General features: G+C 41.3%; 1 protein-coding gene across 1 annotated transcript in view; it reads right to left on the bottom strand.

Annotated features, from left to right (window-relative positions):
- Window positions 1-14,476, bottom strand: part of grid2 (glutamate receptor, ionotropic, delta 2) — a 744,839-nt gene extending 730,363 nt beyond the window's left edge. Inside the window, exon 1 of the mRNA XM_062998321.1 lies at window positions 14,269-14,476. Within this exon, the coding sequence (XP_062854391.1) occupies window positions 14,269-14,356 (88 nt within the window). The 5' untranslated portion in view covers window positions 14,357-14,476. The remainder of the gene's footprint in view (window positions 1-14,268) is intronic.
- Between the last annotated feature and the right edge of the window lie 9,849 nt (window positions 14,477-24,325).

Below are 24,325 nucleotides of genomic sequence, written 5' to 3'. Positions count from 1 at the left end.
AGCATCCATTTTTTCATTCCATTCAACTGGAATGCTGATTCATCTGACCACAACACATGTTTCCACTGTGTGATGGTCCATCCTAGATGCCTCAGAGCCCAGAGAAGTCGACGCTGCTTCTGGACATGGTTAACATAAGGCTTTTTTTTTGCACAGTAAAGTTTTAAGTGGCATTTGTGCATGTAACTCTGTATTGTTGTGCTTGATGCAGGTTTGCCAAAGTAATCCCTCACCCATGTGGTCATATCAGCTATTGTTGAGCGGCAGTTCTTGATGCAGTGCCGTCTGAGGGATCAAAGATCACAGGCGCTCAGATTGAGCTTGCGCCCTTGGCCTTTACGCACTGAAATTCCTCCTGATTCCTTGAATGGTTTAATGATATTATGCACTGTAGAGGGAGAAATATGCAAATCCCTTCCAATCCTTCTTTGAGGTTCATTGTTTTTAAACATTTCAATCATTTTCTCACACATCTGTTAACAAACTGGAGATCCTCTGATCATCTTTGCTCATCAGAGACTCCTGATCACCTGTTGACATCACCTGTTTAAAATTGCATAATTATTTAGTTTTTTCACTTCATTACTAGCCATAAATTGCCCCCGTCCCAACTTTTTTGGAATGTGTTGCGGCCTAAAATGCAGGAATGGAGGTATTTTAACTAATGAAATGATTGAGCAGATAAAACATGAAATATCTCAGGTCCAAACTGTCTGCAATCAAATAAAAGTCAAAGTAAATGTAAGGAACACTGCATTTTTATTTTATTTGCATTTCCCACACTGTCCCAACTTTTTCTGATTTGGGGTTGTAAATTACTTTTAGGTGTGAGTGAATGAATTAATGAATGAATGTAATACTTTATGAAACTGTGATGTGAATTTGCATCCTGTCCAAGGTGTATTCCTGCCTTTTTTCTCTAGGTAGACCCTACCACAACCCTAATGAAAAGAAAGTGGTTACTGTATATATGTTATACTCAGTCCTCTAAGGTGTGATTTAATTGTCTCTTAAAAGAATAAATGAATAAATCATCTATTCATAAAGATAAAATGCTTTCATTTTACAGTGCTTCATTTATTTAGAACATAAGGGGTAAATTTAGCCATTTGACAAGCATAATTCAGACACATTCAAATCTCAAAACGTCTGCACAGGTCTCTACTAGCACACAGATTAGTTTTACATGACAATACCCATAAGGCCTCAGGTGAGTCTGAAACAGAATTTATTTTAAAAAATGGAAATGAAGCAGGAGACAACCCAGGTGAAAATCTCAACCTCTCTCACCTCTGTTGGCATGGGCTTTCACTTTGTGAACATGCCTGTTCTTTCACTCAACCGTAAGAACTACAAGGTTGGATAATGGAACCTTTGAGGCTTGTTTAATGGCTTATTTTTTCCTTTCTGCTTCCTTCATGTCAGTGCCCTTGAGTACAAGATTACAGTTTTTTATTTTATAATGGTTTAAGGGTTTCGATAAAAACGTCCTTCAGAATTAGAAAATATTTATTTGGGTCAGTTGGCACAGCAGGTAGTGTGGGTTTAAATCTCGCCTTTGGTTAACGTCTGTGAAAGGTTTGCCAGAGCATTTGAGTTCCTGCCATGACCATGTTGGTTTACTTCCAGATGATCAAATTCTCTCTTACCTTCCAAAAACTGGCAGTAAGTAAATAAACTACTTTAAATGTTTCATGGGTATAATTGAGGTAGAGAGCGTCGGACACTCTGCATAGCCTTACCTCCAGTTTTTTAGTATGCTTTGGATCCAACGTATAACATGGCATAGTTCGGCTGCTGAGTTCGGCAGTGAGCCACGTTGGGAGTCTTGTCCTTCTGCATAGCCATTTTTGTCCAACAGAGGGGGCACTGAGGCACAGATGATTGATGTATCAGTTCCATTTAATTAACAGTCACTTCAGGTGGCAGTCCTCCTATCTTGGTTTCTCTTTTAGATATGCCAGTTTCTTTGATTGGTAAACTTGCTTTTCTCTGGAACTCTAATGCTGAGCTTGATCCGGTCCAATTTTCCCCTGATGTGTGAATGTAGCACACTTGGCTCTTTCTCGAAACTCACCCAATGTCATTCAATACAAAACTGCACTGGGAGAGTGAATTGGCCCAGAGACAGCGTGACGTCCACTCATATATCCACTTTATGAGTGGGCTGAACCAGTTGGTAGGGCTGGCCATCACATTTATTTGTGTTTATCCCCTTTTTTGTTAGTGTGCCTCAAGCATTTGTGGTCTGTCCGAAAACCTATCTCTACATAGACGTATTTAACCTCATCCTATGTGGACGTATTTAATCCTCATCACTTTTGAGAAGATGGCTGTCTAAAGTTCTAGATGCATTAAAATGCTGCCTACTAAGGTGCCCTAATTATAAGCGGGACTTAATTCTAAACTAATTTCTTAGCGGCGAAGGCAATCCCAGCATTCAGTGCGGCACAACTTTTCTCACAAAAAATTACAAATATGGCGGATGTAAATTGATTCTCATTGATGTCATTTATTTTCTAATTCTGGCTTGTCAGTGACAGTTTAACCGTTTTCAGTACACGGAGAGAGATGTAAGCTGGCATGCTAGCGGGCTGTGCAGCCCCGGCCCATTGGTTTGAATAGCCTGAGGCTAACTGTGTTAGCTTAGTGAGCAAAAACTGCAGAGACGTAATAGCTGTCTAAGTAGTGTGTCTGAATAATCTTCTTTATAGGTTCGATGCCTTATTAGAATCCTCTCTATTTAGGCAGCTGCCCAGGTATGCAGTAGGCAGCATGGCAGCTCAGTAGGTTTTTGGACAGACACTTGGTTTCATTTTTTATTCTTGCAAGGCAGGGCTTTACCTTGTGTTTCACTTGCCAGGAGCAGCCCACCCCGTTACACAATGTGACACTAATTAGAGTGAAACAGTTAATGAATGATTGACTTTAAACATTTCATGAATATAATTGAGCTAGTGCGTGTGTGACACCCTGTATTGGACTGCAGCCATTTTACCTTACCCTCAGTTTTTTGGTAGTCTTTGTACCCAACGTGTACCATGGCTCAGCTGCTGAATGAGTTCAGCAGTGAGCCACGTTGGAAGTCGTGTCTCTCTGCATTGCCATTTTTGGCCGGCAAAGGGGGCACTGAGGCGCAGATGAATGATGTGTCAGTTCCATTTAACTAACAGTCATCTGCACTTCTTTAGTGTTAATTCAAATTAATTCAACAAAACAAATCTAGATTACCTTATACTATAATAATAATAGTGCACTACTTAGTGTGTAAAATTATTATGATGCACACATACACCGATCAGCCATAACATTAAAACCACCTCCTTGTTTCTACAATCACTGTCCATTTTATCAGCTCCACTTACCATATAGAAGCACTTTGTAGTTCTACAATTACTGACTGTAGTCCATCTGTTTCTCTGCATGCTTTGTTAGCCCCCTTTAATGGTCAGGACTCTCCCAGGACCACCACAGAGTAGGTATTATTTGAGTGGTGGATCATTCTCAGCACTGCACTGACATGGTTGTGCTGGTATGAGTGAATAAGACACAGCAGTGCTGATGGAGTTTTTAAACACCTCACTGTCCCTGCTGGACTGAGAATCGTCCACCAACCAAAGATATCCAGCCAACCACACCCCGTGGGCAGCGTCCTGTGACCACTGATGAAGGTCTAGAAGATGACCAACTCAAACAGCAGCAATAGATGACACACAAGGTGGACCAACTAGGTACTGTAGGAGTGTCTAATAGAGTGGACAGTGAGTGGACATGGTATTTAACTACTCCAGCAGCGCTGCTGTGTCTGATCCACTCATACCAGCATAACACACACTAACACACCACCACCACCTCTGTGTCACTGCAGTGCTGAGAATGACCCACCACCTAAATAATACCTGCTCTGTAGTGGTCCTGTGGGGGTCCTGACCATTGAAGAACAGAGTGAAAGCAGGCTAAAACAGTATGTAGAGAAACAGATGGACAACAGTCAGTAATTGTAGAACTACAAAATGCTTCTATATGGTAAGTGGAGTCGATAAAATGGACAGTGAGTGTAGAAACAAGGAGGTGGTTTTAATGTTATGGCTGATCTGTGTATATACATTAGAAAGACAGTGTTAATTCAGCCTAGCTAAATATGTTAATTGATCTTGAGCAGTACCCAAAATGACCTAAAATAAAATTTATTTTAATGAATTGAGCTAAAGTTGATGAATATCTGTTTATACAGTGTTGCACAGATGATGCTAAGACACTTTCTATACAACTCCCATAGTTAAGACAGTATAAGACTTTATTTCTATTAAAATAGAAATGTGCATGGTCTTATCTGGATGGAAATAACCGCCTCAAGGCTTTGCAACAATGACTTTGAAGCAAAGTCTTTTATTATAAAGACTTTGCTAACACTAACTCAAAAATATACTGGCACAGATTATGCTTAGAACAAAAAACAATCATGTCTGACTCTCTTGAGTCCTCAGTCATTCAGATAAAGCTTTTATGGAAATAGCAAAACTGTAAATCCCACAGATATCTGGCACAGACACCAAATATCATTGTCTCTCTAGTAGGGTGGCCAGCCGTCTGGCTTTAGGTTGGACAGTCCGGTTTTTCAGCTGCCAGTCCTCCGCCCATGCAACGCTAGGACGGACACTTAAAAATCCTCCTTTTGGAGTGAACTGGTTACATTTTTTATCAATATTATCTGTCTGGCTCAGGTACATGTCAAAACAAATGCTTTGTATTTCATTGGTTTAATAGCCTCATTTGACTGCTTATAGTTCTACCTATCGTGGGCGGACCTTCTCCGCCCTCTAAATGCTAGTCTGTGATTGGGTGGTTGAATTTCGCCCGCTCGCTCTGTTCTACATGCTCTCATGCTCAGGATCGCTTTGAAAATGCCAAAATGCCAATGCTCACACAGAGCGTGTTTTTTCAATGATGAACACAGCATGGAGAAATGATAGAAACCGTCTGGAGGTTGATAGTGTCAAGGTAGAACTTCAGATTTGTGTGAACCTCACAGAAGGGTGTACAGAGATGTACCACAAATTCCTGGCCAATAGTAAACTTTTGAAGGGCAGCGAGGAACAGACTTAAATATCAAAAGTAGACACAACATTTGGTGAGTAAAACAGTAATTTCTTATAGAATTCTTGCTTAAATTGGTAAAAAACTCTGTTAAATGGGTTCTGGTTTCATTCTGTGTGTTGCAGTATTATGTCCCCCTGTTCCTGGTATGACGTCCTCCTTTTGGGGGTGTAATGTCCTCCTTTTTGTGACTATGAATGTGGCCACTCTACTCTCAAGTGAGAAGTTTGCTTCATAAAATGATAGTGTATTTTCAAAAAATACAGTTTTTAGAACATTAACACTTGTTCAAAACCTGAAGTATCACTTACAAACTCTATACAAACACCCCAAACATTTCCTCACCTTACAGCCCCAAATTATACACTACACATGTATTTGTTACCTATAATTTAGTTCTTCAAATTGCAAATTGCGTCGCTTGGATTTCAAACCAAAATATGAACATGCGTTCTGTCCCTGCTGCACGGAAAGCTCACACCCCCACATTTTTTACTGCATAAATACGAAGGAGGCAAGATGATGTAACACTGCTCTGAAAGAAAGCCTTTAGGCTACACTCATTACCCCGTGTTCTTGTGACAAAGGCCAGATAAGTGTCTAAAAATAAACCGTCAAAATAGGACTACTCATCTGGCCCACCTGCGAGGCAGCTTTAAAGATTATCCACAATTCCCTTTGCAGTTGATTGAACCATGTAACAGACCCTGAATGTGTAGAAGAGGAAAGATTATAAGGTAAATATAACTCTCTGACTCTTTATTTCTCTTTCTGTCACCTCACAGCAAGAAGGTCCTGGGTTAGATTCCCAGGTAGAGGAGTCTGGGTCCTTTCTGTGTGGAGTTTGCATGTTCTCCCTGTGTCTGCGTGGGTTTCCTCCAGGAGCTCCGGTTTCCTCCCACAGTCCAAAAACATGCAAGTGAAGTGAACTAAAAATACAAAATTGCCTGTGATGGTGTTTGAACTTGAACTGATAACTTATATGTAACCTGTAACTACCTGTCCTGTCATGAATGGGTACTAAATAAATGTGTAAAACATGACCTTAAAATCCTAATAAAGAAACAAACAATTGGTATGGAATGACTGGCAATTTGACCATGCATCTACCAGCAGGCTGGAACGTAGAACCTGCCCAGTGATCTGAAAATGCAGTTAACATGACTGTCGATAATTTCTGTCAATAATGTTGGGCTGGAACCTGCTTCTCACCTGAGATCTCGAGGTCTCGAGATTGAATCTCAGCTCTGATCTCAGCCAGGCGGGCGCCTACACTGACACACGACTGGCCTGACCCTCCATGGTCAGGATTGAAATGTCTGCAGCAGTCTAATAGACACCTAGTTGGTCCACCTTGTAGATGTAAAGTCAGAGACGATCGCTCATCTATTGATGCTGTTTGAGTTGGTCATCTTCTAGACCTTCATCAGTGGTCACGGGACGTTGCCCACGAGGCGCTGTTGGCTGGGTATTTTTGGTTGGTAGACTATTCTCAGTCCAGCAGGGACCGTGAGGTGTTTAAAAACTCCAGCAGCGCTGCTGCACAACACACACTAACACACCACCACCATGTCAGTGTCACAACGGTGCTGAGAATGATTCACCACCCAAATAATACCTGCTCTGTGGTGGTCCTGTGGGGGTCCTGACCATTGAAGAACAGGGTGAAAGCAGGCTAAAAAGGTATGCAGGGAAACAGATGGACTACAGTCAGTAATTGTAGAACTACAAAGTGCTTCTATGTGGTAAGTGGAGCTGATAAAATGGACAGTGAGTGTAGAAACAAGGAGGTGGTTTTATTGTTATGGTTGATCGGTATATATGTTTGCCATTTAGAAACTGACTTGTACTAAATAAAGAGTGTTGTCACAGACCCAAAAAATGAATCATGTCACGTACAGCAGAATAAGTCCTTGCAAGAGAACAGCAGCCACTAGAGGGAGTGAACCCGAAACACCGAACTCCTTCCTGCTTACACTTTGTTTCAAATCAAACCTTTGTGCATCACCCTGCTAGAGTCAGACTAAACTGCATTCTCGTAAATCTTTAGTCTGGAGACTAGTGCTAAGTGCACACTTGGCATTTCAGTAGTTGCAGGCCAGCCAGGCGATTTAGATAAAGCATGGTACTTGTTGGCTTTGCAAAGACAAAAGTAAATCACAAGGGCTTTGTGAACAGGGCTCATAAAGACGTGATGCAGAGCGCATCATCGTAAGGGCTTCAGCTCCTCCGTAATGAAACTCGTCAGCTGTGCGTCGCCCACAGAACAGGAGCCAACCCTACGTGTTGAAGTGGATGTTCACTGCCTGTAACCTGCACTCACATACTGAACTGTTAATTATGTTTACATGGTGACATTTACATCGATACCAACAAGTTTCTGCATTGCAGATTCCCACAGATAATTAATGTACATATGAGCAATAAGTTCAGCAGTCTAATAGAAACGTGTCACGTGGAAATGGTTTCAGCGCTCGTGCTCGTTGGTTACTTTTTCTGATTACTAACACATTCCTAGACTGTAAATATATTCACTCTCTATAATATCCATACCTGCATATGAACTTACACATTTATGTAATCACTTTCATTAGCCAAGGCATCCTGGTGGGACACAGAAGGTCCGGAGTCTATTCTGGGAACACACATGGTCCGGAGCCACTACCGGAAACACTGGGTGCTAGGTAGGAATACACCCTGCTCTTTGTTCTGGACAAAGGAATTAAGGAATCTAAGGAAATTGGAAGGGAGAAACACCCTACAAGAATATACCGGAGAGCAACACCAAAGACAATCTGCGTGTAACCAAGTGGTTTGTTTATTTGTTTGTTTGATTCCTAACGCCATGTCAGCTGCTATGGCTGTTATCATGGCTGAATACAAGGTTCCATCTTTAAAAAGTCAAGGTGGGGGTTGATATGTTTCGGTTGTTGCTTGAGTAATTGTGAGGGTGTAGAGTTTAATTGATTTTTTTTCATATCTTGAATGGCGTTTTTAAGTGCTATTGCTTCTAAGAATTTAAGCGTTTTTGAGGGGGGGGGGGGGGGGTTGAGGCAGAGATGAGGACTCGAGTCTGCGACACACAGCGACTTCAGACTCAACTCGGACTCGTTTCAAATGGCTCAGACTCGACTCATGACTCGCAAAAAAATGACTCGTAAACATCGAGTCCCTAGCGTCAGCATGTGTTAACATTAGTTACGTGTGACAATTATATACTAATAATATATAATAATAATAATTATTATTATTATAAATATTCTGCTCTCTAATAGCGCTCTGCAACGCACACAATGGGTAAACGATACAGCCAGCTTCCGGCGTAGTGATGAATCGTCATTTGAACATTTTCGTTACCTTTGGATTGGAATCTCACTTAAAATGGTGGAATACCCTACGTAGTGCACTTCACAGGACAACTGGGGTGAATGGAACGCTCCTACAGAATTGGCACTAATGGTTGAAAGGCAGCTTTCTGAACCAATCAGATCTTCTAATTTAAATTTTTAGTCATAAATGCTGTTATCTGCATTTATTCAGTTTGCGTCACACAGATGATGTGTCAATGAAACGCTTGATTGGCTTTCTAACAAGTTCGTGTTTTAATTCACAACCGGGAAAAGTTTGGAGGTTTTTAATTATAAGCACATTTACAAAATAACAGATTATATTCCTAATGGAATAAAATTAAAATGGTTAAAAATTTAATAGCATCTGGAAGAAGCTAAGGTAAGCAGTGGTTATGATTTTTTTTTGCTGTGTTTTGGATTTTGGCCGCTGTGCCGTGATTTATTGCGCGCTTTTGTTTTGCAATGAAAACAAAACATATCAGTTTAAGCTTGTAACTGGTACCTTCTTGTTATGGAAATTACATTCCTTTGCACAATGACTAGGAAAGTAAAGGCACTAAGTAAAACAGCTAAATACAGTTGCTAATCTGTTGTTTTTTATCTGAACTGAATTTTGTGTTTATTATATTGACTCGTGACTTGACTTAGACTCTAGTCTAAAGACTTGTGACTTGACTCGGAATCTAGTCTAAAGACTTGTGACCTGACTTAGACTCTAGCTTAAAGACTCGTGACTTGACTCTGACTCGTATTTTGTGACTTGTGAACATCTCTGGGGTGAGGTGAAGATTTTTTGTAGTTGTTTGTATTGTACATTTTTTTGGCAGTAACCAAGTGGTAATTCCCGATTTAACTGAACACAAATGAGCTCATGGGCAGCACTGTGGCTTGCTGGGTAGGGCTGTCGTCTCACAGCAAGAAGGTACAGGTTTGATTCCCAGGTGGAGTGGTTCTCCCTGTATCTGTCTGGGTTTTCTCCAGGTTTCCTCCTACAGTCCAAATACAATCAGCCAGGTTAACTGAAGCTACTAAAATTGCCCATATCTAAATATAATAAAGCGGTGGTAAAACAAGCAATAAATGAATGAGTGCTCATTTTTTTCATTTAGAATCCACACACCAAATTTCACACAGACAGCACAGGGTCAAATGAGGGTCAAACGTAGCTCCTGGGAGCTGTATGGCATCAACACTACATGTTGCTAACCCACCTGTCTATTTATTATTTGACTAGAATTTTAACGTCATGTTTTACACACTTTGGTTACATTCATGACAGGATTCATCAGTTCAAGTCTTTTAATATTAAACAGTCATGGACAATTTTGTATCTCCAATTCACCTCACTTGCACATCTTTGGACTGTGGGAGGAAACCGGAGCTTCCGGAGGAAACCTACGCATACACAAGGAGAACATGCAAACTCCACAAAGAAAGGACCCGAACCCATTCCGCCTGGGAATCAAGCCCAGGACCTTTATGCTGTGAGGCGACAATGCTACCCACCGAGCCACCATGCCACTTTACCCACCTGTCTATCATCCCAAACAGAATGTCCACATTGTACATTACCTATTAATTTAAAATGTAAGTTTTATTTAGGAGCTTAGTATGTGGACCAGGGTGGCACAGTGACACAGCTGAAAGAGAGGATGCTGCACAGAAACATGTTCCCTGATGACCAGGGTTTGATCCTTGCCATTGGTTACTGTCTGAGAGCAGTTATGCCTGTTTTCTTGGTAATCTGGTATCATCTTACCCTCCAAGAACAGGCGGTAGGTGAACTGACCTGCTCTAAACTCCTAGGTGTGAATAAATGAGTGATTAGGTAAGTGTATGGTGTCCCGCAATGGACTGGCAAAGTGCCTTGCACTTTTAAGGCAGTGGTAGCCTAGTGGGTAGAGCTTTGGGCTATCAACTCAAAGATTGAGAGTTTGAATCCCAGCTCTACCATGCAGCCACTGTTGGGCCCTTGAGCAAGGCGCTTACTCCTCTCTGTTTCAGGGGCGCTGTACAATGGCTGACCCTGCACTCTGACCCCAGCTTCCAAACAAGCTGGGAAATGCGAAAAAAGAATTTCATTGTACTGTACATGTGTAGATGTGTATATGACTTATATAATAAAGGCATTCTATATAAGGTGGCACAGGAGCCACCACAACTCAGAATAAGCAGAAAGTGAACATGAATTAGAAAATATGTGGTTTTACACAGGGTTTTACTATAGTAGACGAGATTAGGATGGGGATTACTCTCCCCATCATCAAATCTATCTGGGCTGTCCATAATAATGCAGTAGCTTAATGTATTGTCATGAGATGTGCATGTTTTATCAGTAAAAAAGCATGAAATCATAAATTCTGATTTCTTTCCATCTATTATTGGTTTAATGTGGGGAGGCATGATGCCGCAGTGGGCAGCACTGTCACATCACAGCAAGAAGGGTGTGGGTTTGATTCCCTGGCCGAGCAGCCAGGGGTCTTTCTGTGTAGAGTATGCATGTTCTCCCGGTGTCCATGTGGGTTTCCCCAGGGAGCTCCCCGAAAATGTGTGTGTGTTTGCCCTGTGATATCCTGGCAACCTGTCCAGGGTTTTTCCTGCCTTTCACCCAAAGAATCAGACCCACCACAACCCTGGCCTGAAAAGAGGTGGTAAAACAATGAATAAATGAATGAAAACTAATGAATAGTTTTCTGTGGGAAGTACCGTACATTACACTTTAGTGACTGTGAGGATCTACCAGTGGTTTAGTGAGGGATGTAAGTACTTTATCGGGATTTAAATCCTGGGAGACAAGGTTGAAAATAATGCCAGCGTGATTGATGGCAGGGTTCTCTAAAGGCCACCAGTTTGCCGCTGGACATGTCTGTGTCGCCTGTAAGCTGATGTCAACCGCCTGAAATAAAAGGAGCAGCGTTTTGAACCATGACGTATCTACTCTTAGATTTTACTTGCTTGGGTAAAAACTTTATCCTGGTCTGGGTCAAAGTAGTCGTTCAATTTCTACACATTTAAGGTATCTATTTTCAATGTAAACCAGACATATAGGCTTTGATTTCCCAAATTGCATAAACCTGCTAGCAGAAAAAAATTAATTAATTAATAATAATAATAATAATAATTTGTATTTTATATATGTACATATATTTTCTTTGATACGTAGTGGGCGTTCAGGTGGCACAGCGGTAAAGTACACTAGAACTGATGTTGTGGGTGGTTCGATTGCCATGCCATCAGCCGGTCGGACGTCTGCATATACATGATTGGCAGATGTCCGGGAGGGGCCTAGCCATTGGTAGTTGTGCTTGTCAGTGCGCTTTCAGTATCTCTAAGCCGGGTACCAAGCTTGAATAAAAATGCGTTGCGTATGCGTTGCATAAGGAAGGTCATTCAGTGCAGTAAAAACTGTGACAAGTCTGGTATGTAGACCAGATCCACTGAGGCGTCCCCTAAATACGTGAGCAGCCGAAAGAGGAAAAAATTATATATGGGTTATACACCGAGAAGTGAATAACACTGATTAGCTCTTCATCACGGCACCTGTTAGTGGGTGGGATATATTAGGCAGCAAGTGAACATTTTATCCTCAAAGTTGATGTGTTAGAGGCAGGAAAAATTAACAACCATGAGGATTTGAGCGAGTGTGACAAGGGCCAGATTGTGATGGTTAGACGACTGAATCAGAGCATCTCCAAAACTGCAGCTCTTGTGGGGTGTTTCCGGTCTGCAGAGGTCAGTATCTATCAAAAGTGGTCCAAGGAAAGAACAGTGGTAATCCGGAGACAGGGTCATGGGCGGCCAAGGCTCACTGATGCGTGGTGAGTGAAGGCTGGCCTGTGTGGTCCGATCCAACAGCTGAAGAAGTTAATGCTGGTTCTGATAGAAAGGTGTCAGAATACACTGTGTATCACAGTTTGTTGCATACGGGGCAGCAAAAGGGGAACCAACACAATATTAGCAAGGTGGTCTTAATGTTATGCTTGATCGGTGTATATTATATCTTTTAAATAGATCTTATTTAGATCTGTATTTGTGTGGGTTCAATTAAATCGGACAGTGTCAAAACTATCAGCAATTTCAAAAGAAATACTATCAGTTCCAACAGCTAACTCATGCAAAAACTCCCCCCTGCTAAAAGTGAGCAAATGAATAATTTGATTACAAGTCAAGGCCATAAGGTCCTCCACATTTTATGATGTGAAGCACCGGTATAAGTGCCCCCCCCCCCCCCTTTCTCTAAATGAACCCACCCAGAAAGTTGGATCACAAACTTAAATTGAATAATGGACCCAGCATGGCTTAGTGAATGAACTGAAATTGGCTGAATTGCTACAATTATTTTAGACTGCATACACTCTTCTCCAGGTGTATTGACTATAAATAATTACTTTATGTGATTACTTTAGGTAGACCGACACTATATGTCCTGATCGTAGACCTCTCACACACATTTTACACACTTTGGTCACATTCATGACAGAACAGATAGTTACTCGTTACACAAGATTGATCAGTTCAAGTCTTTTAATATCAAACACAGTGTTGGACAATTTTGTATCTCCAATTCACCTCACTTGCACGTCTTTGGACTGTGGGAGAATACCAAAGCTCCCGGAGGAAACCCACACAGACACGGGGAGAACATGGAAACTCCACACAGAAAGGACGTGGACCGCTCCACACACACCTTGACCCTAAAGTAAAGGTAATAATTAGTATATTTATTTGCATGTGGGCATCACTGTAATGCAGCTGGTAAAATATGGTGTGTAGGACTATGGGTCCTGAGGACCTAGGCTCAATCCTGTCGGACGGTCAATGTCTTTGAGAAGTTTTACCCAATCTTTCTGTGTCTGCTTGGGTTTTCCTTCCACCATCCAAAACGTGCAAAAGGTGGCTAGGCAGCTCTAAGATGTGAGTTAAGCAATGCATTACTGAGTGGTGGCTCCGTGGGTAGCGCTGTCGCCTCACAGCAAGACGGTCCTGGGTTCGAACCCAAAGTGGACCGGGTCCTTTCTGTGTGGATGTTGCATGTTCTCCCCGTGTCTGCGTGGGTTTCCTCCGGGAGCTCCGGTTTCCTCCCACAGTCGTGCAAGTGAGGTGAATTGGAGATACAAAATTGTCCATGACTGTGTGAACTGATGAATCTTGTGTAACCAGTAACTACCTGTCCTGTATCCAAGGTGTAGACCAAGGAGCCACCATGATCCTGACCAGGATGAAACGGTTGGTGAGACGGAAAACAGGAATGGTTCGTCTGTGCACCCTTGTCTAACGCACCGCGCACATGCACGCGCACAAATTCCTTATTTCGGATGCGTCCGCTTCGATTTAACACTATTTGGAGCGCATCCGCTCGTGCCTGGTGGACACACGGGTGCGCGCATTCCACCCCGCACTCTTTTTCATTCTGACTTCCATACAATATATACATATTTATACACAGGTATTTCTAAAACATAAATCTCACCCTGTTCTGTTCTGCTAATATACTTTGCAAACAGGTCCAGTCGGTTCATTTTGCGCATCCTTTGGTATGAGAGATGTGAAGGAAAACCAGCTGAGCAAAGCAAACCACCTGTTCTTAACCACCGTGCCCAATATAATGGGCGCATTGTTGGGTACATTCCAGTTCATGTCAAACTGCGTCTTTCTGGAGTAACACCAAACCTCTAGCCCAAACGAGTGGACTGCTATTGAGGAGAAACCCCGCAGAGAGAAACCTGCATTAAATAAATTGAATAATGCAGCATGCACAGACCCAGTAACGACAGAGGAATCCCAAAAACTGACGTCGCATCAAACAAGGGTTTCAACTCACCGATGTGAATAATGGAATCTGGAAGCACTGGATCCCACACCAGACTCCAAAACGTGAGCAGAAACATCATAGCCGGAAAAACTTTCATCTCTCCAGCTTACAAAAAATCTATTCTCCTACTGGTTTTTAAATCCAACCCGACAATCCAGTCCAGATTAGAAAAAGGATGCGCGTCCTCCTTCAAAGTCGCACTCCTCAGCCTCGTCTGCGGTCGCTTTCTGTGCAGAGCAAAAAGAAGGCGAGATATCCTTAAACAACCTCCAGAACTCGTCAGAACATCCAGATGCTCAAGACTGACATGCCTTCCAACCAGCCTTCTCCGATCCGCCAGAGAAAGTCAGGAAAAATGCGACGCGTAACGGCGGCTTTTCTGCAGAATCCGCACACCGTACAGCAATCAAACGGCGCAACTTCCACCGCGCAAGCTTGGATCAAGCGGATCAGCACTAAGCCCTTATTCCGATTCACTGCCGCTTGTTTGCGGGGGTGCACGCTTCTGCGATCCGCGATGGAGGATTAACTGGGAGTTCGTATGCGACTTGGCATCCGATGACAGGAGGCAGCGAGAAGATACGCAGCATCCGTTACGGATCCCGCGCTATACAGAACTGGAGAGAGAGAGGGAGAGAGAGTGAGAGAGAGGGGAAGAGGGGAAGAGAGAGAGAGAGAATAGGAGGAGTCTTGATCATGCCCATTGCTCCTCCCTTGTCCATACGTACCCTCATCACATCAAAAACCATTACCAGTAGTAATATGGAGCCACTGACATATTAATATGGAGTTGGGCACTACTGTGGCACAGCTACTGAAACGAGTGCCAAAATGGATCCTGAAACCCTGGGTTCGACCTTTCCTCCTGTTTCTTTTTGTAAGGAGTTTGGCATATTCTCCTTGGAGTCATGTGGGTCATTCTTCCAGGGACTACGGTTTCCTCCGGTTCCTCAAAAAAAACATCATCTGCTGGAAATTGTGCCCTAGGCTGGGAGTCTAGGAGTCAGTATGTTAGTAATCACCATGTCGGACCCAATTGGGTCAGTTAGCTTAATTATTAGCACAGATATTTCTAAAGTCATCCCCTTAAACATGCCAGTAGGTAGACTGCCTACTCTGAATTCTCTCTGTATTGCCCTTTCATAAACTGGCACAATGACAAGAGTGTACACCGATCAGCCATAACATTAAAACCACCTCCTTGTTTCTACACTCACTTCTACAGAAGCACTACAATTTCTACAATTACTGACTGTAGTCCATCTATTTCTCTACATACTTTTTTAACCTGCTTTCACCCTGTTCTTCAATGGTCAGGACCCCCACAGGACCACCACAGAGCAGGTATTATTTAGGTGGTGGATGATTCTCAGCACTGCAGTGACACTGACATGGTGGTGGTGTGTTAGTGTGTTGTGCTGGTATGAGTGGAGTTTTTAAATACCGTGTCCAGTCACTGTCCACTCTATTAGACACTCATACCTAGTTGGTCCACCTTGTAGATGTGAAGTCAGAGACGATCGCACATCTGTTGATGCGCTGCTGTGTCTGATCCACTCATACCAGCACAACACACACTAACACACCACCACCATGTCAGTGTCACTGCAGTGCTGAGAATGATCCACCACCTAGATAATAACTGCTCTGTAGTGGTCTTTTGGGGGTCCTGGCTATTGAAGAACAGCATGAAAGGGGGCTAACAAAGCATGCAGAGAAACAGATGAACTACAGTCAGTAATTGTAGAACTACAAAGTGCTTCTATATTATATAAGTCCTGAAGACCTGGGTTCAATCCTCGCATCCAGTTACTATTCTCACCCCTGTGTGGGTTTTCTTCTATTTCTAAAAAAACAAGCAGAAGGTGAACTGGCTGCTCTAAATTGCCACAAGGTGCTAAATCTTGAACCTTCTAAATAGGAATCGGTATTTAAGTGAGTGAGTTACAAGCTATGTCTATAAGGTACTTTACATAAACTCACTGAAGATCTATCACCACCTTAAATTTTCCTACTAATTTGGAACCATCAATGATGGCTAAGTCCATATTGGATCCAGTGTGAATTATTAAACTGACACACATAGGATCAATTAGCATAAATATTTTTAGAGTGTGGACACCTTCCCCGGTATATATATATGTCACTGGGTGAATTGGATTTTCTGAATTGCTTTGTTTGATGCTGTGCAGTAGACTGGGACTGTCCAGGGAGTATTTCCACCTTGTGCTGTTTTCAGAAGAGATGGGTTTAGGTTTGCTTGTGGCTGGCATGGTGACACAGGGAGTGCCAGTCAACAACATGGGTCCTGAAGACCTGTCTCCAAACACTTGAAGTTTTGCATGGTCTCCCAATGTCAACATAGGTTTTCTCTGGATAGTTTAATTCAGTGACAGTGGTAGCCTAGTGGGTTGAACTAAAAGGTTGCAGCCACTGTTGGGCCCTTGAGCAAGGCCCTTAACCCTCTCTGCTCCAGGGGCACTGTACAATGGCTGACCCTGAGCTCTGACCCCAGCTTTAAAAACAAGCTGGGATACGCAAAGAGAGAATTTCGTTGTACTGTACATCTGTATATGTATGTATGACAAATAAAGGTATTCTTCTTCTTCTTAATTCCTTGCTACCTCCTAACAACATGCAAAGGGTGGATTGACTGCTCTTAATTGCCCCCATTTGAAAGTTAATGGATGTGTGAGCGCGTGTTGCCCTGGGATTGACTGACCGCTAGGGTGTATTTTTTACTTTTAGTGTCCCATAAAACTACCCTACAGGTCTGAGTGGATGTGTGGTGGCCTGCATATAAACAGCATTCTATCCAGGGTGTAATTTTAACTTTGAGCCCAGTGTTTCTTGGGGGCAGCTTATGTTGCTTTAAAACAGGGGTGGGAAACCTTTACCCACTGAGGGCCAGATTAATAATTACATACAGTATCTGGTCATGGGCCACAGACTACAATGATGCAACATACAGCCAAATAATATAGGCTTTATAAATACATGATGCTGATGGTATGTAGTGTTTAAATTTAATCTCAAATATATGGCGGGCCACATTTGATTGAGCGAGGGGCCGTATACCGCCCGCGGGCCGGAGGTTCCCCACCCCTGCTTTAAAATGTATATGTAGCCTCAGCTTTAATGCTTCCAAAGTTGTGCAAGTTACTCAAGCTATAAGCACTAACACCCTTATACAATGACAGACACTTGCTGTTAATTTCTGCATCAGTAACAACTGTGATAGTCCCTTCCCCTTTGGCTTGAAGGAAATGACATCCATTATAAAATAAAAAACAATCTGAATTGTGGACCACAGCACATGTATCCTAATTGCATCAGTCTATTTTAAAATAGCTCGTGATCATAGAAATATGTGCCATTTCTGCATGCTGTTGAAATACGACTCTCTTTGAGTAGCTGAGCCTTAACTAGCAGTTGTAGATGCAAAAACGAACCGTGTTTACTTACAAACCATGGTTTTCCAAAATACTCACAAGCCCATGTGGTTATATATGTATATATGTATATATACTGTATATGTACAGTATATTTGCATTTTTCCCAATTTTCCTCCCAATCTAGTCGTATCCAATTACCCGAAAGCATTACGCTTCCTCTCTACTGATGCTGATTCCCACTGCTAATTGAGGTGAGCAAGGCCCATCCGACACGTATGCAATAGCCGACTGCATCTTTTCACCTGCACGAGGCGATCAGCTTTGTGTACAGAGAGCCACACCCTGTCCCCATTATTCCTCGACCCTGTGCAGGCGCCATCAACCAGCCAGCAAAGGTCGTAATTGCATCAGTTATGAGGTCCCTCTCCGTCTTCCCACTCCCGTCAGTGTATAAGTGTCAAAAACAATCCATTATTTTACATTAAACTAAAATATATGCAGTTCCATGAGACCACGGAACGCATTAACAGGTTTCCCATACATCCTTATGGGAAAAAATACCTTGAAACTCAACACCTTTTAAACTCAACCCCACTCCCAGAACCAATTGACATTGAGTTTCAAGGTACCACTGTAATTGATTGTTGGTCATTGGAGACACCTGCAATGTGCGAAGACATGTTAATGTGTTTTTTTTTCAGTGCATAGTCTCAGCTTTTACTCAAATTTACGGAGTAAGGTCTAAGGATATGGCACGACTGCTAACCCTGTTTCTAACACTAACCTAAAGCAATAAATTTTTCCTATAAATTTGCAATTGAAAGCTCCGTTTGGTTTGAAATGACCTGTTGTGTTTACATTCGCAGTATGGATTGTAGAGTGGACTCGGTAAAGCAGGGGGTTGTGGAAGATGAGAACACAGCAGCCCTCGTAACAGCATTCAAAACAAACATAGAGAAAGAGAGAAATGGTTCATTAACCACTGTGATTGGATAAGGCACAAGGGAAAGAGGGCACAAAACATATCAGTGTACATTGGGGCAAAAACAATAGGTACTATTAACAGAGGAGTATAACTCTAAAATAACAACACAAATAGGAACAGAGTTATAATCGAATTTAGAATGTTGCAAAACATTATTTATAGCACATTGATCATTTGGTCATTTTATTATCCTTCCTGATTCAAAGATTTCTTATTTATTTAAAGGCATTTTAAATGTACAATTAAATGATAAAACAAAATCTTCATAAATAAGTAGAGAAGCATAATGAGTGTTTATGCGATGTGGGACAGTTTGTTAACATGGTTTCAAATCCATTTGTCCCCTTAGATTAAAAAAGGCACTGAAATTTACCACCATTTCTGATTAATTACTAGGGCTGGCTCGATACCACTTTTTTATGTCTGATACCGATACCAATCCGATACCGTCATTTCTCCTCTCAAACAACTAAGCAGTAATAATACATGTCTCAATGCACCATGGTTAAACTAGCTATCCAAATAACAATGCTCAAAATGTGAAACAAATATTCTAAAGGAATAAATACAGAACCTACAACATCACACATACAAAACTGCTGTTTTTAATTTCACTTTTACACACACAACATTTAGCAGCATTTCTGGTTTCACTTACGCTTGAGCTGTTGTTCACGTGACACATCTCGCTTTACGGCGTGTCTTCCAAAGTGTCTACAATTGGAAGATGTGGATGTCAATCAAACGTGATGGACCAATTAGATGCAGAGTTTGGTTGAGATTTTCCGTTAAAGTTCTGTCACGTTTTTAGATGATTAAACCCTGCTGGATTTTGAAGAGGACGTCTGTGGCTAAACGGGAAACGGTGTAGTATGTTTTATTTCATAACACTAATGGATTAATCGTTGAGGATGTGAGAGATCTCCAAGCCGGGACTAGATAGGTTCTTAATCTCAGGTGAGGGATTTATCATCTGTAAAGCGATTTTTATTGTGTTTAAACAGTGTTTTTAGATGTGGCAGTAGTAGATGATTTTTATTGTGTTTAAACAGTGTTTAGATGTGGCAGTAGTAGATGATTTTTATTGTGTTTAAACAGTGTTTAGATGTGGCAGTAGTAGATGATTTTTATTGTGTTTAAACTGTTTTTAGATGTGGCAGTAGTAGATGATTTTTATTGTGTTTAAACAGTGTTTTTAGATGTGGCAGTAGTAGATGATTTTTATTGTGTTTAAACAGTGTTTTTAGATGTGGCAGTAGTAGATGATTTTTATTGTGTTTAAACAGTGTTTTTAGATGTGGCAGTAGTAGATGATTTTTATTGTGTTTAAACAGTGTTTTTAGATGTGGCAGTAGTAGATTATTTTTATTGTGTTTAAACAGTGTTTTTAGATGTGGCAGTAGTAGATGTCTTTTTAAAATGCTAAAAGTTGAAGTAGATCAGTGTTTTAATTTCTGAATGGCTGTTGCAGATGAGTTGTAGATCAGTGGCACATGTTAATGATGTCATCAAGATGCAACTGGTTACGGCAGTTGCTGAGTGAGCTGGCAATAAACGGCACTCTATTGGAACGTATCTTCGTGTGTTATTTGCTTTACACACAAACAATGTCCTTATTTACATTAAGTGTTATTTACATTAAGTGTTATTTACATTAAGTGTTATTTACATTAAGCAACAGTATCGGATCTGATTACACATTTCTTTTCTTCCGATATCAGATCCAGTGATTTGGGCCAATAACAGATCGATACCGATACAGAGTATCGGATCGGTGCCAGCCCTATTAATTACCTATCAATGTAATTAAACGTTTCTATCCTGAAAGTACTAATCTCATCCACAGTGACAATGTACCCAACCAAAGAACAAAAGGGGTCACTACACAGTTTGCTGAATATTAAAGTGTTAAGAAAGTGAGTGAGTGAGTGTACTATGATCAGACAAAAAAATATATATATATACTACGGAAATACTAAGGAAAACACAAAGCACTTTAGTAAGTCTTTCTAATAAGATGTATGCTAAATTATGTAAATGCATGCTAGGATGAAAAGAAAGCAGAGGCAAATTAGTAATCAAACAATTATCACAATGATTTATAATCACTAAAGTTCAGTATCAATGGCTACTGATAGCTACAGTGTCAAAATGTAACTTCATAAATAAGTAGAGAAGCATAATGAGTGCTGATGCGATGTGGGACAGTTTATTAACATGGTTTCAAATCCATTTGTCCCCTTAGATGGATGAGGACTGAAATTTACCACAATCTCTGATTAGTTACCTATCAATATGAAAGTACTAATCTCATCCACGGTGAAAATGTACCCAACCAAAGAACAGAAGGGGTCACTACACAGTTTGCTGAATATTATGTGTTATGGCCTTAGGCGCCAGATTTCAAACCACTTCTGATCCCTCCACTTAAGATTGCCCTTCATGTTCCAAAACAATCTCCAGGATGCCCTGAAAGCAGCAGAAACAACAGTTAGAGTGTAAATCATAGACAGTAAACTGCACCAAAACAAAACTTTGCTACTAAAACTGCACATCCACAATTTGCACATTTGCATTTAGACTAATTAGAACACTCGAAACAATGTACTATGATCAGACAAAATATATGTAAAACTCCTCATGTTTGGTTTTGTGCTAGCACAAGGTTGTGAATACCAAGGAAAATACAAATCACTTTAGTAAGTGTCTCTAATAAGATGTATGCTAAATTATGTAAATGCATGCTAGGATGAAAAGAAAGCAGAGGCAAATTAGTAATCAAACAATTATCACAATGATTTATAATCACTAAAGATCAGTATCAATGGCTACTGAGAGCTACAGTGTCAAAATTTAACTTTAATTAGTTTCTGCTAATCAGAAACTCAGAATGATTCCAGTTCGCTCCTGTTTGCTCTTTTCTCGGCACATACCAGCACACAAACACACAGAGGCAAGCAAATCAAAGGCCACTTTCTCAGTGATTTGGAAAGGGTGAATTATTTATCAGCAAACAAACAGAATAAAAGTAGCTTCATCTCAAGAGCAGTCAGAGATAAAGGGTCACATATGCAGGACTTATTTTGGAAAAGCTATTTTGCCATTTTCAGCTGTCCTGATATGCTGCGAAATATTTATAGCGCCTCCGACATCTAAGTGTGCTTTTGTAGATCAGTGGGAAAGCAAGAGAACCAGCAGTTCCAATCATGAATAATCAAACAACTCTAAACTTTTAAAGATCACAAAGTAATGCGACTACTCCACCGACTGTCAGCTTAGTGCTGAAGCCTAACAGGTATGCTGGAGCCTCAGCATTAGCAAACCAGGTTCAAGTCTTGCTGTTTGTGTGGGTTTCTGCTGGGTGTTCCAGCTTCCTCTGACCACCCACAAAACATGGGTTTCTCTGTATTTTCCCAGCTGTGATTGAGGCTACTAAAGCTTCTTTTTCATTACAAACTATCCAACAATACAATACAGTAAATATCCAAATATTGCAAAGGGGTACTTATAAAAATAAAGGATACACTGAGAGCAAAACTAAACAACAGCACCACTATTGTACAGCATTAGAAGACCTCTGGTCTGCTTTACCTTTGTTCTTCAATGGTCAGGACACCCACAGGACCATTACGAGTAGATATTATTTGTGTGGATCATTCTCAGCACTGCAGTGACACTGACATGGTGGTGAAATGTTAGTGTGTGTTGTGCTGGTATGAGTGGATCAGACACAGCAGCGCTGCTGGAGTTTTTAAACACCCCACTGTCACTGCTGAACTGAGAATAGTCCACCAACCAAAAATATCCAGCCAACAGCGCCCCGTGGACAGCGTCCTGTGACCACTGATGAAGGTCTAGCAGATGACCAACTCAAACAGCAGCAGTAGATAAGCAATCGTCTCTGACTGTACATCTTCAAGGTGGACCAACTAGGTAGGAGTGTCTAATAGAGTGGACAGTGGATGGACACAGTGCTGTGTCTGATCCTCTCATACCAGCACAACACACACTAACACACCACCACCATGTCATTGTCACTGCAGTGCTGAGAATAATCCACCACCTAAATAATACCTGCTCTGTGGTGGTCCTGTTGGGGTCCTGACCATTGAAGAACGAGGTGAAAGCAGTCTAAAAAGGTATGTAGAGAAACAGGTGGACTACAGTCAGTAATTGTAGAACTACAAAGTGCTTCTATATGGTAAGTGGAGCTGATAAAATGGACACTGAGTGTAGAAACAAGGAGGTGGTTTTAATGTTACGGCTGATCAATGTAGTAATAATAATAATAAACTAGTTATTTCACTCTAGTCAGATCAATAAAATATATTGCAGTTGGGTTTGTGGCGTCCATATAACCAAATTTAGCACTGGTCCTTAGGTATTGTAACAGGCCCACCTGCCGCATATCTCAACAGAGGGGGGGCGATTACAGTATAATGCCCACCTGCCATGCCAATAATGGCCAGCAACAGGGCTCAGATGAGTCATTGTATTGCTTCTTTTGTTAACACATTTTGCGTAAAGGCTCCAGACTCACTGTGATCCTGACCCAGATAAAGCGATAGCTAAAGATGGATAAGTAAATGTCATATTAATGTTCTTAGGGGGTTTAACAACTTAACAGCTTGAGAGCTGGTGTGACAGTTCCAGTACTTTTTTACATTTAAATTTTTTCGTATCCAAAGCGACTTATAACTCTCACTAAATACAATTATGAGCAATTGAGGGGTTAAGGGCCTTGCTCTGAAGCTCAACAGTGGCAAATTGGCGGTGGTGGGGCTTGAACCAGCAACCTTCTGATTACTAGTCCAGTACCTTAACCACTGAGCTATCTCTCTAAACTCTATTTTTTTAGAGTTAGATCCAAAATATGCTGGTTCAAGCTTTATAATGGCAAAGTTGCTGCCGTGGGCCCATTGAGCAAGGGTCAAAACTCACAGCTGCTTGGACCAAATACTGTCACAATTGTACTGTACATTGCTTTGGACAAAAGAGCTTGCGAAACGTCTAAATACAAATTAAGCAGTTACTAAATGACTGCATAAAAATACTGTGTGGTAAAAAGAATTGCTTTTATGAACTGAAACAGGCAATTTCTAACAAACTGACATTTACCAACAACCACAACAACAAAAAACAAGCTCAGGCGAAGAAACAGCAGCACGTAGAAATGTTTTACAGAGCCCGAGACGATGCATTAATCATAAGCACAATGCATTAGAATGGCAATTTGTGCCCACTGTGTATAATTTCCTGTCTTACTATAAGAGTTGTTGGATCATTTTTATAGCCCTTCGCACCCCACAGTAAATGGCAAACATGTTCATCATGACCTGGACGTCAGAGCCTCTTCTTTGCTGCAGTAAAATGACAAGTGCTTTGAAAGAAGATCATTGTAATGCAGATGTGATGTGAGCGCTGCCTCTCGACTCAAGACGTGTTAAATGGGAGCTGTCCGTAAACCAGCCTAGTAATGTATTGCTACTTACTGGTGCTCTTCACACCGTCACACAGCCAAAGTCAAAGGTTTAAATACACATGTAGAGGACATGTATGCCATGGCAGTGATGGGATTCTGATGATTTTTACAAGTGTTCTATTTGTGGAACATTTCAACCAGTGTTAGACTGTGCTTGAGGTTGTTGTCCTATAAGCAGCCTATCATACACGCTGTTGACTCCCA

Source organism: Trichomycterus rosablanca, chromosome 7, assembly GCF_030014385.1.
Source record: "Trichomycterus rosablanca isolate fTriRos1 chromosome 7, fTriRos1.hap1, whole genome shotgun sequence".
In the NCBI taxonomy this organism is placed as follows: Eukaryota; Metazoa; Chordata; class Actinopteri; order Siluriformes; family Trichomycteridae; genus Trichomycterus; species Trichomycterus rosablanca.
Note: the sequence above shows the minus strand (reverse complement) of the source record. Positions and strands in the feature narration are given on the sequence as shown.